General features: G+C 38.4%; 1 protein-coding gene across 1 annotated transcript in view; it reads left to right on the top strand.

The window, feature by feature from the left end:
* Prex2 (phosphatidylinositol-3,4,5-trisphosphate dependent Rac exchange factor 2) overlaps positions 1-15,845 on the top strand; it is a 295,598-nt gene that overhangs the window by 213,334 nt on the left and 66,419 nt on the right. The window contains exon 34 of the mRNA XM_028769792.1: positions 1,333-1,476. Within this exon, the coding sequence (XP_028625625.1) occupies positions 1,333-1,476 (144 nt within the window). The remainder of the gene's footprint in view (positions 1-1,332; positions 1,477-15,845) is intronic.

The raw sequence follows: 15,845 nt of genomic DNA, 5'->3' as shown, positions 1-15,845 counted from the left end.
GAGACTGGTGAGCATCACTGCCATAGCCCCATTACCAAGACACACAACTGAGCAGAGAAATGGGGAACATGTGATCTATGTGGTCAATGGCATTTGAACTTGAACTCTAATCTGTTTCATTTCAGGAAGCAAGTTTGAAATGCTAATGTTGAATCAAGATAGATTAAGTACCTGCAATATTTTGCTCTTAATTTTTAACTTATTTGTATCTGTGTTCTAATTTGAGTATATTCAGAATGATTTTATATTTTTTAATAGGGTAAAAATATTGTGGATTCATATATAAGAAAAAGGATCTACAATAGCACTATAAAATATTCCCACAGCTTTTTAGCCATTCATGTTGACTGATTTCTTTATGCCATTGAGTTTAAAGTATTTGAAAATAGTTACAAGTATTTTAAAAGATGATTTTTAATCATTATATGGTATGCTCAACAGAATATGTTCACTTTAATCTGTTATCCAAGAGTACAGAGCATATAAAACCTATGGCCATTTTTTAATAGTTGCTATGTGGTCTGTTTCTCATATACTACTTAAGGAATATACCCTATGGGCTCATTTTGACTAAATATGTATGAGCCAGATGCCCTGAGAGATCCTCGTTTAGCTAAGTGAGTCATCTGGTATGTCAAAGTGCAACCATGTTTCCATTACAGAATTAGGTATTAAACTCAATAATAAGTCTATTTCTTTAGCTAATGAGACTCAGATTCAATACTATTTTACCAACAGTACTTCATATGCCGTGCGGGCCTAAATGTTCAATGTACTCTTAATGCCAGCTCTGAGGGGAAAGGTTTCCTTAGTGTAAATGTCACAGCTCTCAGGGGAAAGGCATCCTGATAGTCAGGTGCCAACGAATACCACAAAGTCAGTCTGCACAAAAATCCTCATACAAAAGATTTATTGGAAAAGATGCAAAGATAGTGGCTTCCTCTGCTCTGACAAGTAACAGCAAAGAGCTCAACAATAGACTAGCTTTATAAAGGGTCTCAGGGTTGAGTGGAGATTTTCAGGGTGTCCAGGGATTGGTGGGATTTTTTGATCTAATCATGGACTTTATATATTTCCTGTAAAGCAGAGCTTGGCCACCTGTAGCTTCTGTGAATGGAAAAGGACATTATAGTCAGTAGAGTTGTCTGAGGGCCTGGGCCTGGCCATTCACATACCTAAAGGAGCTTACACACAGAAGCACTCCTAATATATTACTTTGTAGCAAATTTCAAGATTTGTTTTGGTAAAAAGTTTAATGCATGATATAATCCAAATGTACTGTCTAGCGTATCCTGACTTCAGGAAGTGACTCCGCATTTTATGTTACTTCAGATGTCCCTCTTACATACCAAGTGGAAGGAAGCCGACAGGCTCTGAAAGTTTACTTCTACATGGATAGCTACCATTTTGAGCAGCTGCCTCAGCGGTTGAAGAATGGAGGAGGGTTTAAAATTCATCCTGTTCTCTTTTCACAAGGTAAGCTGTTTCTTTTTTAGGCCTTGAGTGTGGAAACTTTCATATTTTTATTAATGTTTTAAGTACATTTAATGTTAATGATGAAGTCTTTTTTTTCATTAATTTGAAAAGTTCTTCATAGTGTTCAGGTAATATAATTGTTTCCAGGAATGTTTGTTAAGAACCTTTGATTTTTGGAAGAGTCAGAAGGTGGACTGGGAGGAGAATAAAATCTGGACTGTGAAAAAAGATTAAATAAAAAATTATGGCATAATTATGACCAAAAATATATAATAATCAAGATGACAGAATATATAGCCTTGTGGTGGGTTTAATATGCTTGGCCTAGGGAGTATCACTATTAGGAGGTGTGGCCTTGTTAGAATGGCTGTGGCTTTGTTAGAGGAAGTGTGTCACTGTAGGGATGGGCTTTGAGACCCTCCACCTAGTTGCCTGGAAGTCAGTCTTCTCCTGGTTACATTCAAAACAAGATATAGAACTCTCAGCTCCTCCAGTTCCATGCTTCCCACCATGATAATAATGGACTGACCTTCAGAACCTGTAAGCCAGCCACAATTAAATATTGTCCGTTATAAAAAAAAGTTTGATTTGATTATATTCAAATAGAATTGGAGCATTTTATAAGAGAAGTACATCGAGTACGTCAAAGAAATAAGGGTGAATAAAACTGAATGAACCGATTAAGTAAAGTATGGCAGAATAATCAAAGGGCTAGACTACTATATAGCATAGAAAACGTTCAACATTAGTATATTTCTGCTGGATGTGATGGTGTAGGCCTGTAGTCCCAGAATTCAGGAGGCTGAGGCAGAATAGATACTAAATTTGAGATCAATTTAGGCTGTATGGTGGGACCCTGGCTTCTGTTATGTGTATATTCACAAATGTATATGAATACTAGATGTTTCTTGTATTACTGGGTGGAGAAATTGCTACCTGTTATTATTGCTTATGTCAGTTTTTTTGTGAGGAAATATATATTCCTAATCAGTTTCCTGTAAGTAATCAGTGAATTACATCTGTAGTGGAAGAAATTCAGAATAATATAAGAATGAAGAGTCTTGCCATCAGTTCCAAGAGAATCTACTGTGTACCCAGAAGAGATCCAACGCTCATTATTCTGTAGTCTCTGTTAGTGTAGGAGTAACTCCCTCCTCCTAAAAGGAGAATGCTAGGTTCCACAATTACATTAATTTCTAAGTGGTACCTACAGAATTCCAGTTTCTCCCTTTTGAGTTTTCAAGAATTATGTTTATTTATTGTGGACTTTAATAGTCTGATAAAAATAAGCAGAGTAAAGAAAGAGAATCAACAATGTAACTAAGGAATAATTAGGCACATGATAGCCAGATTTGCCACAAGTGGAAATTTTGCTTTGTGCTGTGTATTTATTAAACTGGAACTCTGGTTTTTAGAAGATAGGCTATTCTCCATCAGGTTTCCAAAGTGATTCTACGAATAAGGCAGTTCTGTGATTGTAAAGCATTACTAGGAGGCATTTTCATTTTTTTTTTTTTGGCAATATGTGATAGTTTAAGATTAATGTTGGCAATAGTCTATAAGAAAGAAAAGAAAAAGAAACAATGACCAGGAGTAGATCTTAGAAAATAAATGAGATTAACCTGAAATATGTCAGATGTCTCCACAGAGCTGGATGAGACAGAGAAAAATGCTGAACCAGAGTTCATTTTTATATTTTATGTTGGGCTTACAGCTCTTAAGGAATCTTTGTGTCTTGTCTTCTTTGTTTTATATTATGAGAGAGACAAGAGACAGACACACACAGAGATAGATACATAGGGAAACAGAGAGGCAGACACACACACACACACACACACACAGAGGAAGAGGGAGAAGGAAAGGAAGAAGGAGAGGAAGAGGGGAAGGGAGAAGGAGAGGGAGATGGAGAGAGTGAGCTACCGAATTCATATGGACAACCTGTGATGTCCACTTTTTCCTGCCATTAAGGGCTCTAGGGATCAAACTTATGCTGTAAGGGTCAGATCATTGAGGAAGAAGAGCCTTTCTCTAGTGATCCATCTTACCAACCTTATTTCTGTCTTTTAAAAATTGTCATCTTTGAAACCATTACTGATTTGACAGATGGCACTAAACATTTCTTTTAAAAATTGTTTCATTCATGATATATCCACCTTCAATAACTGAATAAACACACCTCATTGCAAATGTGTATAAGGAAAAGAATATTTTGTAAGTAACTTTTTTTTTGTAACTTTCACACAAGCCAATTGAAAAACATATCTATTGCTTTAAAAAGTCATTTAAGAAACCTATAGTAAACATTTGTCATTCAAACTTCATAGGGATTACCTAAGAGAAGTCTTTAATTTCTGCACTCTGAAGGCAGAGACAGGAGGTCTCTGAGTTCCAGCCCAGGCTGGGCTACAGATTGAGTTCCAGGGCAATGAGGGCTACATAGAAAAACCCTGTCTCAAAAAAACAAAACAAAAACAAAAAAACTCCAATGATAGAAGTGGAGGGTGGACAGACATGTGTTCAAGGTCCTAGAAGGACAAAAAGGTACAGAAACAGCTGATTTCATTAAAATTCTTCCCATGATAAACTTGTTTCCTTAAAGAAGTCTAAATTCCTCTCTAGTCTAGCTCCTGTGCTCTACCACTAACAAACACGTCTTAGCTTTTTGACAGAATTCAGGGGAACCAGACTCACTTTGAGTAGAGACTTACCCAATACGGTGATTAAAAGTTATGCCAAATGAAAGAAATGGCCTTTTCACAGGATTTGAAGGGTTTCTGTTTTCATTGTCTGTATTTCTTCACTAGCTATTTAAAAAAAAAAATAGGGGAAACAATGTAAATGTGACAATTTCCTGGGGGGTTGGGCTCCAGTGTCAGCCCTTGGCATGGCCTGGGCAACAGAAGCAAGGACGTTGCTCTCTTCCCCTCAAGGACCGGAAGTAAGTAAGGTCAAAGGTGAATCTGAACTGCAGGAAGCCACAGCTTCAGAGCAGGAACTAGGCAAACAAAAGTGGTTCTCATTTACAAGACAAGGCGCACAGAGATAAGGCCTACAGGAAAGTTGGCACAAAGAATATCTGCTGTGCTTGAAGCTACAGATCAGTTTAAGATAATCTTTGACTTCCTAGGTGTACAAATTTCTTTACAGAATACACTGTTTAATGTGGATGGGTCCCTGGATCCTTAGTGTGAGGGAAATCAAACAGTACACAGAGAATCAATACTCAGTCCTCCTTCTGCTGACTTATTTTCATGTCTGTTTTTATTTTCATGACTCACTTACTGTCAGCAGTAATCAATGTGGACTGGACAAGGTCACCTTAGAAAGGTTTTAGAAAGTGTCCACGCTTGCCCCACACAACCACAGCCATTCAGCCATTAAGACAGAATTATTAAGAGGTGGTGCATAAGTGCCAAGATATTTTTTGCAATTTTCTAGGTGTTTTTGAGTCCTCCAGGATAAGAAGACCACTGGTCATCCTGGGTTATGAAACAGTTCAGTTATCTAGTTAATCTTTATTTAATTATACTAATTCATTGCATTACTCTTTAGATGTCTAGAGTCTGTATAACTGGAGCAAAGTGGTTATGTTACTTATGATGCAGTAAGATGCGGGCTGTCCCTATAAGGAGGCATCATTTTGGCTCAATTTTATTTGGAAAAGTTGATGATGTTCTGTAGGGTGTAGGTACACAGCTAGAAAATGAACTGTTTCTGATCGGGTATCTGCCTGGCAGCTCTTGGAGCATCCTATGTAGTCTGTGCATTGTCTCTCAGATTTTGTCATTGTGTAGGAACTGCAAGAGTCCCTGACTAGCTTCCCTTGCATAGAGAAGATGCATGCAGAGGAAGCTGGCTACTGGGACAAGTGAGAATCCTAACTCATAGCTCACAGATCCCTTCCTTCTCATACAGATAGCAGTCAGCAGATAGGTACCTGCTCTATGTATAGACAAGTGTCTCTCTGAGCGCTTACCTCTGCTGGTCTTGGTTGATGATCAGTGGCCAACCAGCCTTAATCCCCAGGGGACTTGGGCTGCTAACTGCTGTCCTCATCTACTCCCCAAAGCATTCAGGTGAGGAAGCCCCAGGGAACCTCAGCAAATCACTTTTCTTCTAACTTTTTTTTTCTTGTTAAATACGTGAAAAGCATAGATTACTGTGAGTCTTAACATTTATTTTTCTTTAAAATTGATTAGGCTGGCCCACCCCCTTTTTTTTGCTAGCTCTATAAGTTAAATGGGATGTTTTATTTCTTCTAATTCAAAAGTGCTAGCAATAAAACAGGAAAACTCAAGCTAAGTTTTAAAGATTGTTTTGAATTAAATGCTATTAAATATGTTTTTCAACCAAGTATGTAAATACAACATTTGAGAACTATATTATCCACATAAAAGTAAGGAAATTAGATAAGGAAATGTTAAAGAGCATAAAGTTTGACATTACCATGGTTATTATACATTTAATCTCTTTTTCCTTGCATTAGAAATTTAATTTGTAGAACAGCATTCTGTTTCATTTTCATTTAAATAACAGTAAGTAAAACAAACCATTTATAGGGAATACTGTTCTCTTTCCTCCTTTTGGCCACACAAATCTAATTTTTGATAGTGTGCCTTATCCTTTCTGCTTCTCACTCTCTACAGTCTTATTAGTTCCCACCAAATTCTTGCTAAATCTTTTAGCAAACAGACATTCCTCCTGTTTCTAAAAAAAAAAAAGTTTTTATGAATTTTAATAAGGCAAATTTGTTATTGTCAAAAGACATAATGAAAATAACAATTAATAAGAACAGAGGAGTGTTCATTAAAATTATACTCAGTGTTTTTTACATCCTTGTCCTTATTGTAGTAGGCTCCAAGGGCAGGACTAGACCCTTAGGAAAGTGCAACTCAGATACTCAGTTCGACTAAAGCCCCACCCACTACCCATCTGTTCTGTCTGGTCTGAAGCCAAAAACAGAAGTGTCATTTCATGAACCCTTGCTCAGTTTCCAGACTGCCTGCTGAGATACAAACACTTAAGCTCAATTCAGAGCTCACAGACATTGATTTATTAACTCTGGTGGAATATCTGGCTTGCTGCCTAGAACATAAAAATTTTTCAATAAATAAAGTCTTATTTACCTATATAATTTTCTTTTACATTATATATAAGCTACTCTATAAATACTATTATTTATTTCCTACAACTATCATTAGTAACTACTCTCATTTTCCAGGAGCAGAACTCTCAAGGAACTTGAGGGTCTCAGATACCAATTAATCTGCCCCATTGTTGGTTGCATAGCTCCTAAAGAGCAGAAACCAGGGTCTCACCATTAGCTTTCCATGTAGGAAGAATGATTGGTATTGGAGTATGGCTGTTGACAGACTGATGCCTCCTGGGATAACATCTTGCTAACCAGTTCCCAGCCTTTAGCAGGAGTGTATTTCTGTGTGTATTTCAGGCTGGTTCATCAGAAAGCCTCCATTTACTCCTGTCTATATTCATGGCCTAGAGATTGCTGAGTCTTACAGTTTTCCTAATTAATACTCAAACTGTGATGTTAAAAACATGCCAAATTTGAAAAGAAGCTACAAAGATGGCTTCCTGTACTGGAGTTCACGTTATACACATCCACTGTAATCTTCAACGTAATTGTATGACAATTCTGATTTTTATTAAAAAAATTCAAATTTAGTAACATGCTTTAAAAGTTTCATTGTGACATGGTACGAGATCCAAGAAGCTTAGAAAACATACCATAGTTGAAATTAGTAGTCACCTTTTTGATTTTGAAAAAAAAAAGATAACTATTAATTCATGGTACCTCATTATTTAGTTTATAAAGTATTGTACTTAGCAGCTTCAGAGGGAAACAAATTTTCTTTAAAAATCAGTTTTGAAATATTCTTTTGAAAATATGAGCTTATGACTGGTGATCCACAGGGGAAAGGATTTACATTACCAAATTGCATTCATAACTGACCCAGCAGCTTGTGCCTATGTATGAAATATGGACATCTGGTCTGCGTTCTGCTGAGTGATTCACGTCTTCTAAAAAAATCAAAATCAAAACCAAAAGATTTTAGAGAAGTTAAAAAGAAAAGAAATGCCTAATAAAAATGATAGGAAAAGAAAACTATGTTAAGGAAAACACCTTTAAAAATGAGATGTGACATGTGTCTTTTATCCTGACCTAAAATAAAATAGTTCACCATTTGAGCAAAAGTACTGTCCTAAGATGACACAGAATTCATCTGCACTTTTTATTACATTAGTAGTAATGAACTGAATAACAGAATGTAAATATAAATGAAGTGTACATGGATACACACACACACACACACACACACACACACACACACACACACTGTGTTAATTAAGCTCAGATCTAGTACATGCTAGGCAAGCACTTTCCCTCTGAGCTGTACCCTCAGATCTTGTTGGGTTTTGAGATAGTCTTACAATGTAGTTCATGTCACCCTTGGGTCACTCTGTGCTCCAGACTGGTCTGAGTTACTCTGCTTTTGCCTCTTGAGGGCTGGGATTATATGCATAGTCAGCACTGTGGGAATTGGGCCAGAGATATATCACCCCTCTGTTGTCACTAGAAACTTGGGGACTTCTTTACAGAGGCATCTGCCTAAGGGAAGTTTAGGTTGTTGACTGAACCACAGAAACAAATTGAGAATGAATCAGACTGGAGCACCCTTAGAATTTATCAAGAAAAGAAGTTTTTGTAGATTTAAGCATTTAAGGACAGAATAATACATAGATGTGGGCTTCTCAGGAAAGAGTTGTGCCTAATTGTTTTATCAGTACTTAGCAATAGTTATAATTAGGACTTGAGGGACCCTTGCAGTTGCATCTCTGAGTCACTAAGGCTGTTCTCAGTGAATGAAAGCATAGGTGGTTTCATCAGTGCCTTAGATATGGTTACAATATGATAATTAGGTTAAACCGTGGAAAGTCACAGAAGGGAGATTCTCAGAATACTGCAGGTTTGAAGTTGGAAAGGGAAAAAGAAGGCCACAAATGGTCATGTATGCTCAGGCTGAAACCATAGTTCATTGCTGTTTTAACATTCTTACTCAAATGTCTCTGTGTAAAGTGAATATTTGCTCTGTGTCAGTAAGCTTCCCAAGGAATTTGCTGCGGTTCTTAGCTCTTAGCTTTGAGAGCCTTCAGCCAGACTTCTGGACAAAGAGGGTGGTTCTCTTTCCATGCTCCTCTAATTTCTGTCCTTCTGTCCTGCTTTAATTTGCTCCTGTGAGGCTTTGGTCCTCTAAGATTTGATGATGGCCAAAGCTCCATTTTCTAGAATTTAGGATTTAGTCGGGGCGTAGACCCTTCCTATTCAGGTACCAGAAATCTCAATCTGCTTGTCTAAGGGAGGGCCAAAGAATGTCCCAGAGCTGGGAGACCACAGTATCTTCTCGTCTTTTGATTGAAATCTGTAAGAAACTATGTCCCCCTCTGACGTCAAAGGGACAGATGACATTTTATGCAGCAGATGCTTGTGTTTAATTAATAAGATCAGCTCTAAAAACAACAGGACCTTTGTATCAAGAGATAAATTGTAATGATGCTAGTAAATCATTAAAACGTAAGCAGAGAGTAACAGAGAGGCCATGTGAGTGTGTAAACCCTGAAAGCAGAGAGTAACAGAGAGGCCATGTGAGTATGTAAACCCTGAAAGCAGAGAGTAACAGAGAGGCCATGTGAGTGTGTAAACCCTGAAAGCAGAGAGTAACAGAGAGGCCATGCGAGTGTGTAAACCCTGAAAGCAGAGAGTAACAGAGAGGCCATGTGTGTATGTAAATCCTGAAAGCAGAGAGTAACAGAGAGGCCATGTGAGTATGTAAATCCTGAAAGCAGAGAGTAACAGAGAGGCCATGTGAGTATGTAAATCCTGAGGCCTGAGGACACTGTTGCCCCACTCTCAGGTATATGTTTCCAACTGTAGGGGATATATTTAGAAAATGGCTCCTGGTCCAGCTTGTTCCCAGGCAGCTGCTCCTCGACTCTGACTGGGGCTCTGGCTAGCTAGATGCGCAGGCCCTGGCACCTATAAGATGCCAGCGTGGGGAATGGCTCTGCCACTCTTAAAGCTTATTAAAAATTATTAATGGATTTATATATTTGGAAATGCTCAAATAACAAAATGCCCACACAATTAGAATTGTTATCCATTCTCTAATCTTTCTTGAGCCATGCATCCTTCTCAACTGTGGCCAGCCTCCTCTTTCTCCTCTCCTTCCTCTCCTCTCCTCCCAGCTCCTCACTCTGCCTACCTCATACTACCCAATCACTGAGCTTCACTGCAAATGCAGCAGGAAAATATCCTGCTACACCCAACACTCTATTATAGCACTAGCTCCCTTATAACCATCTCAGAAAGTCTTTTGAGTGTCCACGTTGTCCAAACTTTTGAGTTTAGAAGTAAGATTCCTTGGGCTATTAACAAAATAATCTGACTCTTATATATTAAGAATGTAACAAAATATACAAGAATGATTCCAGGAAGGGATCCAGTGTGGAACAGACTCAAATGAAGAGTGTAAGGTGGTCATTGAGTGTATATCGTACTAGTGGTGTTCTAAAGAACGCTTGTTGCATGTAGTTTTAAAAAAACACGCTATTACCTTCTCGGACTCATGCTCTCAGCTCAGCTCCGAGAACAAGCTGCCACTGGTCGTACTCCCAACATAGCTCTGCAAATGGCCAGCTGGTTCTCTGACCCCTGGGAGCTGTGATCACTCCTCCAACCCCTCATGGCTAACTCCACCAAACCTCTAATGACTGCCCCGAGGCTGCGCCCTTTCTCCTGCGCACCTGAGTTGCTGGGGATGGAGAATACCAGACAGCCTTAATATTTTAAAATTAGCCAGATAACACAACTTCTGGGAAAAGAATCTACTGCTCTAAACTCATCAGCTATCCTATATTAGAATTCTGCCAGTTCTAGTTGCTCCCAAACCTTACATGGCGTGTACTCCTCTCTCCAAAGCCTGGCCAAAAAGTCCTTTCTCTCTTTCCTTCCTTTTCCTCCTGAGACCCAGAAAATCCCCCCTCTTTATCTTCACCCAGTGATTAGCTTCTGTCATCTTTATTGATATAATCAAGAAACAATTAGGGAACCAGATTTCAGTATCAGCCACTCCCCCTACAGACACTGGTGAAGCAAACCAAAACATAAAGTAAATTTATAACTTTGAATAGGTTTATAATTTATTTTAGCAAATTGAGGCTTTTTTTTGTCTTCCTGAAAAAATGTTTTAAGACTTCTGAGGTTTGCAGGTATAAAAGATGTTATCTGCAAGATACTCTTAGGCTAAAGACACATAGAAGATTGAAATTTTATTATAGGATGTAAGGCCTTACCTTATTTATTTGATTTCTTTTTTATTCAATGATATGGTAGATGTTCGTCTATCCTGTGGAGATGTCAGGAAACACTAGAAGGTGTACAGAGAGACAGCTCAGTGAAATCTAGTTGGCCATTTTCTCCCAAGATTTACCTCTCCTTTGTGTAATGTGGGGGAAAATAGTGACTTGGCTTCACTCCTGTATTAATTTAGAGCTAAAGAGAATAACAACTCATTCAAAGGCATGAGTGATTAGAGTAGTTAATGCTTCTCTTCCATGGTGATATGAAAGTCCTTAATTTTCCACTGATATTCTCTGGACAGCAGATTCTTATGTCCACATAGAGTTCAGCATGAGCCATTTTTATCTGCATCCTTGATTCATGTGTATTTCTTCCCTGATTCCTGCTTCTGTGTAAGATGGGCTTGCAAGTACAGACTGATAAAGTGCTGCTTGTCTGGCACTTGTGTCTGTTAGTTTATTTCCTTGATATCATAAGGGAATTGTCCTTCTGCTAACCCTAATTGTGTGTCACATCTACCCATGTGAGTTACCAGATGGCTTAGAGAAGAAGTAAAATTCAGAACCATATTTATTGAGCACATTTTTCTGTTAAAATTCCTCTTTCCATACATCTGTATGAACGTGAAGAACTAGAAAACCATGTTTAGAATCAGTGTACACATTGAATCACATATTTTTTCCCAGTTAGAAAGCTCCAGTTAAATTGACCAGTTTAGCTTTGTGAGCTGAGGTGTTGGGAGACAGGTGTGTAGCTTTTCTTGTCTTCTGGAAGCCACTACTGCATTCTTGCCAATCAGTTCCAGGTTTACATAGCTGGTTCTATCTGTAAAATCTGTACATGGGTTTATTGAGGGTTCATCTTTTAAGCCAGGGCCACTGGCATAGACTTGTGATCTAATCACTCCACATCAGAGTGGGCTAATTTGTTTGTTTCTGCAACTTGAAGGTGTGCATAGGCTTAACATGAGAAAAACCTTGAAGATTGTTCAAGGTGGTTCCAATAAAATACTTGGTTCTAGGTAGTCAAACATTGATATCTTCTGGTTACAGAGATGCTCTGAACTTGGTAAGGAGTTAGGACCTCTATCTAGTGTTCCAGAGTGAGTTTAGTTGCCTCATCTGCTACCATTGTGGTAGGTGTTACAGCTTGTCAGTGTCTTGGCCTGTCATATGCTGTAGAGTCCAGCTGGTCAGATGAGTGAGCTCCAAGACTGAGAATGTCCCTCAGCCTTTGAACTCCTATCTATGTGTTACTTTTATACTGTGTGAAAGGCAAACGATTTCTTCTATACTGGGAACTCTCCAGGCTTGTGGAGGTAGCAGTAACATGTTCAGCTTTCGGGGTTTATTCATCTATCTGAGGGTTTCAGAGACTGGTTTGCATGGCTTCCTCAAGTGGCTTTGCTCTGAGGCCAGTGTGTAGACACTGACTTTCACAGGATCCAGTTATGCTGCTGAGCCTCTGAGTTGTCTTTTTTAAATAGTCAGTGCATCTTTCTTTTTTAGCAGTCAGAGCATAGTATCCTAGAATTAATGTTGACCTTAAATTTTTACCATTGAGGGGAGATTTGAACCTTTTATTGAGTCATACAGTATTTTACAAAAAAATCTTAGAAGTTTTTAATTACATATTTATCTTTAATTTTCATCTTTTCTTAGCCTTTTTGTGACTTAGCCCTTTCTGTCAGGCAGACTCAAACTTTTTGCTTTCTTTACTTTTCTTTTTGCTTTGAAATGATCTTTTCCCTCCAGGAAAAACATTTTTTTTTAAAAGAAGTCTAGAAACAGTACCTTTTCTCACTGACATCTTTACCAAAAATCTATCTCATACTTACCTTTCTGTTGTATGCTAGTAGCATCTACAGCTTTCTGGATCTTTATTCTTTTTGAAGTAACTTATTATTTTTCTGAAACTGGGGACTTCAATATTTTAGCTACCATATCTTCACACAGGTCAGACCAATCTCTTAATCCCTGTGACAATACTGTACAGGTGCACAGAATAGTTGCCATACTATGGGGATTATTCCAGTCAAAGATAGATACTCGTATCTAAGATGTAATGTGTCCAAGGGAAGTGTCCTTTAATTCAAGGACACTAAGCCAAGCCATTTCATTTAGAAATTGGGTTACAAAGTATAGATAGTTGATTCTATTGAAGTGAGAAGTATTGATGAATGGCTTTAGACCTTGGACTAATCAATATTTCCCACTGGGTTTGAAACCTGGGTAAGTAGAGTGCTAAGGCACCAAAAGGTCCTGTAGAGGACTTACCATCTCTTCACAAGAACAAGACAAGAGCTCCAGGAAGAAAGCAAAACTTTGTGTGAAACTATATCTCTCAGTGTTCATGTTAAAGTCGCACCGGATCTTTAAATTTGGGGTTCCCATCAATACTACATTTGACAAGATCATTTAGAAAAGACTTATCGCCATCTATTTCAATGTTTTTCCACTGAGACCCAAGACTTGGTGTTAGTATACATGTATGACAGGCCTATTGCTGATTTTAGGCCTATGGCTGATTTTAGGCCTTCAGTGTGTAAGCAGGGCTGCCCCTGACATCTCCTCCCTTCTCTAAGTATAGAATTGCTGTGGCAATTCTAAACTTGCGAAGGCAGGGATAGAGGCCTGACCTCCCGTATTTGAAGGGGACCTTGTAATGGCTCCAGTCCCCCTGTTGTTGTCCAGTGAGGCCTGAGGTCCATACCTGTCCTGATGTCTTTTTCCTGGAGAGGGGATACTTTTGACATCAACCCCTATGCAGTCAGGCTTGTCCCTCAGGGAACCCAGAGAGATATTTTTATCTTTTATTTATATTCCCTTGCAGTGCTTAGCCTCGAAGCCTAAGCAAGAATTCAGATAGCCTGACAGAAGGGGTTCTGGGTGGCCCCTCTCTGCTTGGTCTAGGGGCAGAAGTCCCCCCTTTTAGTTTGGGTGGAGATGGGTTTTGGAAACACCCTGTATAAAGTAACAACCTTATCTTGAGTCTCATGGTCCTCCATAGCTAACTTATGATAATGTATCTGAGTAGGTTTTGCTACCAAATTATTTATCTGTTGTATCACAGAGTTAGTCCACCTACTTGAGAGCCAGGGACCAGCAGAAAAAAGCAAAAAGAACCCAAATAATGGTCCCAAGATGGGAGGAAATAGGGTTGACAGCCTTGGAGAGGCTGAAAACCAATTCTTGTACCAGTCTTTATCTGTTTCTTTCTCTCTCTGATTTTTCTTAGGGCCTTCACTACCTGTTTCATGTTCTCTTTAACCCTCCTTGTCTTGTCTATGTAAAGGCAACCTTCGTCTTTAAAAGCTATACACAGTCAAGAGCTGTACACAGCCTTTTCTATTGTAATAGAGTAAGCTAATGTAAACAGGCAGCTTTTGTGGAAATTTACAAGCCTGAGTAGTCATAGACCTTGTAAATAGGTAGCCTGGGCAGACAATACCAACTTAGATAAGGGCAAGTGAGTCATAGGCAGAGTCATAGTGACTTGTCCCTTGAACCTTCACCCATCCGATACCCGGTTCTGATGATTATCTGTATTCCCCCTGAACACCCACACTCCAGTGTCATTCCCTTCCCCACATCCTGCCTTTCTGTGTTTATAACCCCTGTGTGAATGAATTACTATTTGAGAAAAAATAGATTAAAAAAAAGAAAAAAAGACTTATCTAATAAAGAAAAGAAGCAAGCCCCTGTTTTACCAAAGAAAGAAGAATTTACATTACACTTGCCATACCAAGAGTTACTCAAGCCTTCATGGTGACTATCTATAGTTGATTGAGTAGCTTCAGTCCTCAAGAGTAACCAGCATTTGGGGTAAAGAACAATCTCTTCCCTTTAGGGTGGGATATTCTTGTTTATAGCACCAGTCACTTTATCCTAGGCTTAAGGCCTAGTTTCAGATGATCTTTCTTCTAGTTTCCTGTTTTCTCATAGCTGGTACTCTGTCAGAGTCCTCTTTAGTCTGTAATTTTCAGAAGTGTTAGATTTTTTCTAATTGGGAAACTCACTGTTCCCCAGAATTAAGGCTATCACCAGGGCTTGTTCCTAGGCCTTATAGACCACCATTTACTGTGTTCAGTTCTTCAAATCTTCAAAAATCAAATTTGAAAAATCTGATGAGGGTATGTCTGACTGGGAAGACTTGTCACTGCCATTATTATTATTATTATTATTATTATTTCCTTTTAAATGTTTCTTTTAATTGTCTGGAGCAGATTGTCTGATGAAATAACTACCTAAAGCAAAAAACACTGATCTGGGCATAGTGGTGCACACACACCTTTAATCCCAGCACTAGCACTTAGGAGGCAGAAGCAAGCAGATATCTGTGAGTTTGAGACCAGCCTAGTGAGTCCCATGACAACCAAGGCTACATAGAGAAACCCTGTCTTGAAGCAAAAAAAAAAAAAAAAGAAAAAGAAAAAATGACCCTAGGAAAAAATTTAAATACCTTTAATTATAATAAATATAATCATAGATATTACCTTTAAGTTTAATTTTTTTTATCTATCATGTAACTCAGCCCTTCCTGTGAGACAGGCTTAAACCTTATACTTCATCTTCACTTTTTCCTCTCTTTGCTTTGAAACAGTCTTTTCCTTTCAGAATATTTTATTTTATTTTAGTTTTATTATTTTATTAAATTTAGAAGCCTTTTTTCATTAACTTTCTTTTCCAAAATCTATTTCACATTCTACTACACCTATATTGAACTCTCATAGTGTCTACAACTTTCTCTATTCTTTTTTCTTACTTGATAGCCCCTTTCTGTCTTATTTAAAACAAAATAAAACAAAACAATATAACCTAAAGCTTCCTATAGAACATAGGTCAAACTTGTTGGGCTCAAACCTTGGATAAATGCCTAACTTTTGTGCTCATTAACATATCAAGGCAGGTGATAGCTGCCAGGTTCTGCTCCCATCCCTCGGTCTCTACCTGCCACAGTAGATCTCTACCTGCCACAGTAGATCTCTACCTGC

This window comes from Grammomys surdaster, unplaced genomic scaffold (genome assembly GCF_004785775.1).
Source record: "Grammomys surdaster isolate TR1022 unplaced genomic scaffold, NIH_TR_1.0 64, whole genome shotgun sequence".
Classification (NCBI taxonomy): domain Eukaryota; kingdom Metazoa; phylum Chordata; class Mammalia; order Rodentia; family Muridae; genus Grammomys; species Grammomys surdaster.
The sequence above is the reverse complement of the archived record's forward strand: the minus strand, read 5'-3'. Positions and strand labels throughout refer to the sequence as shown.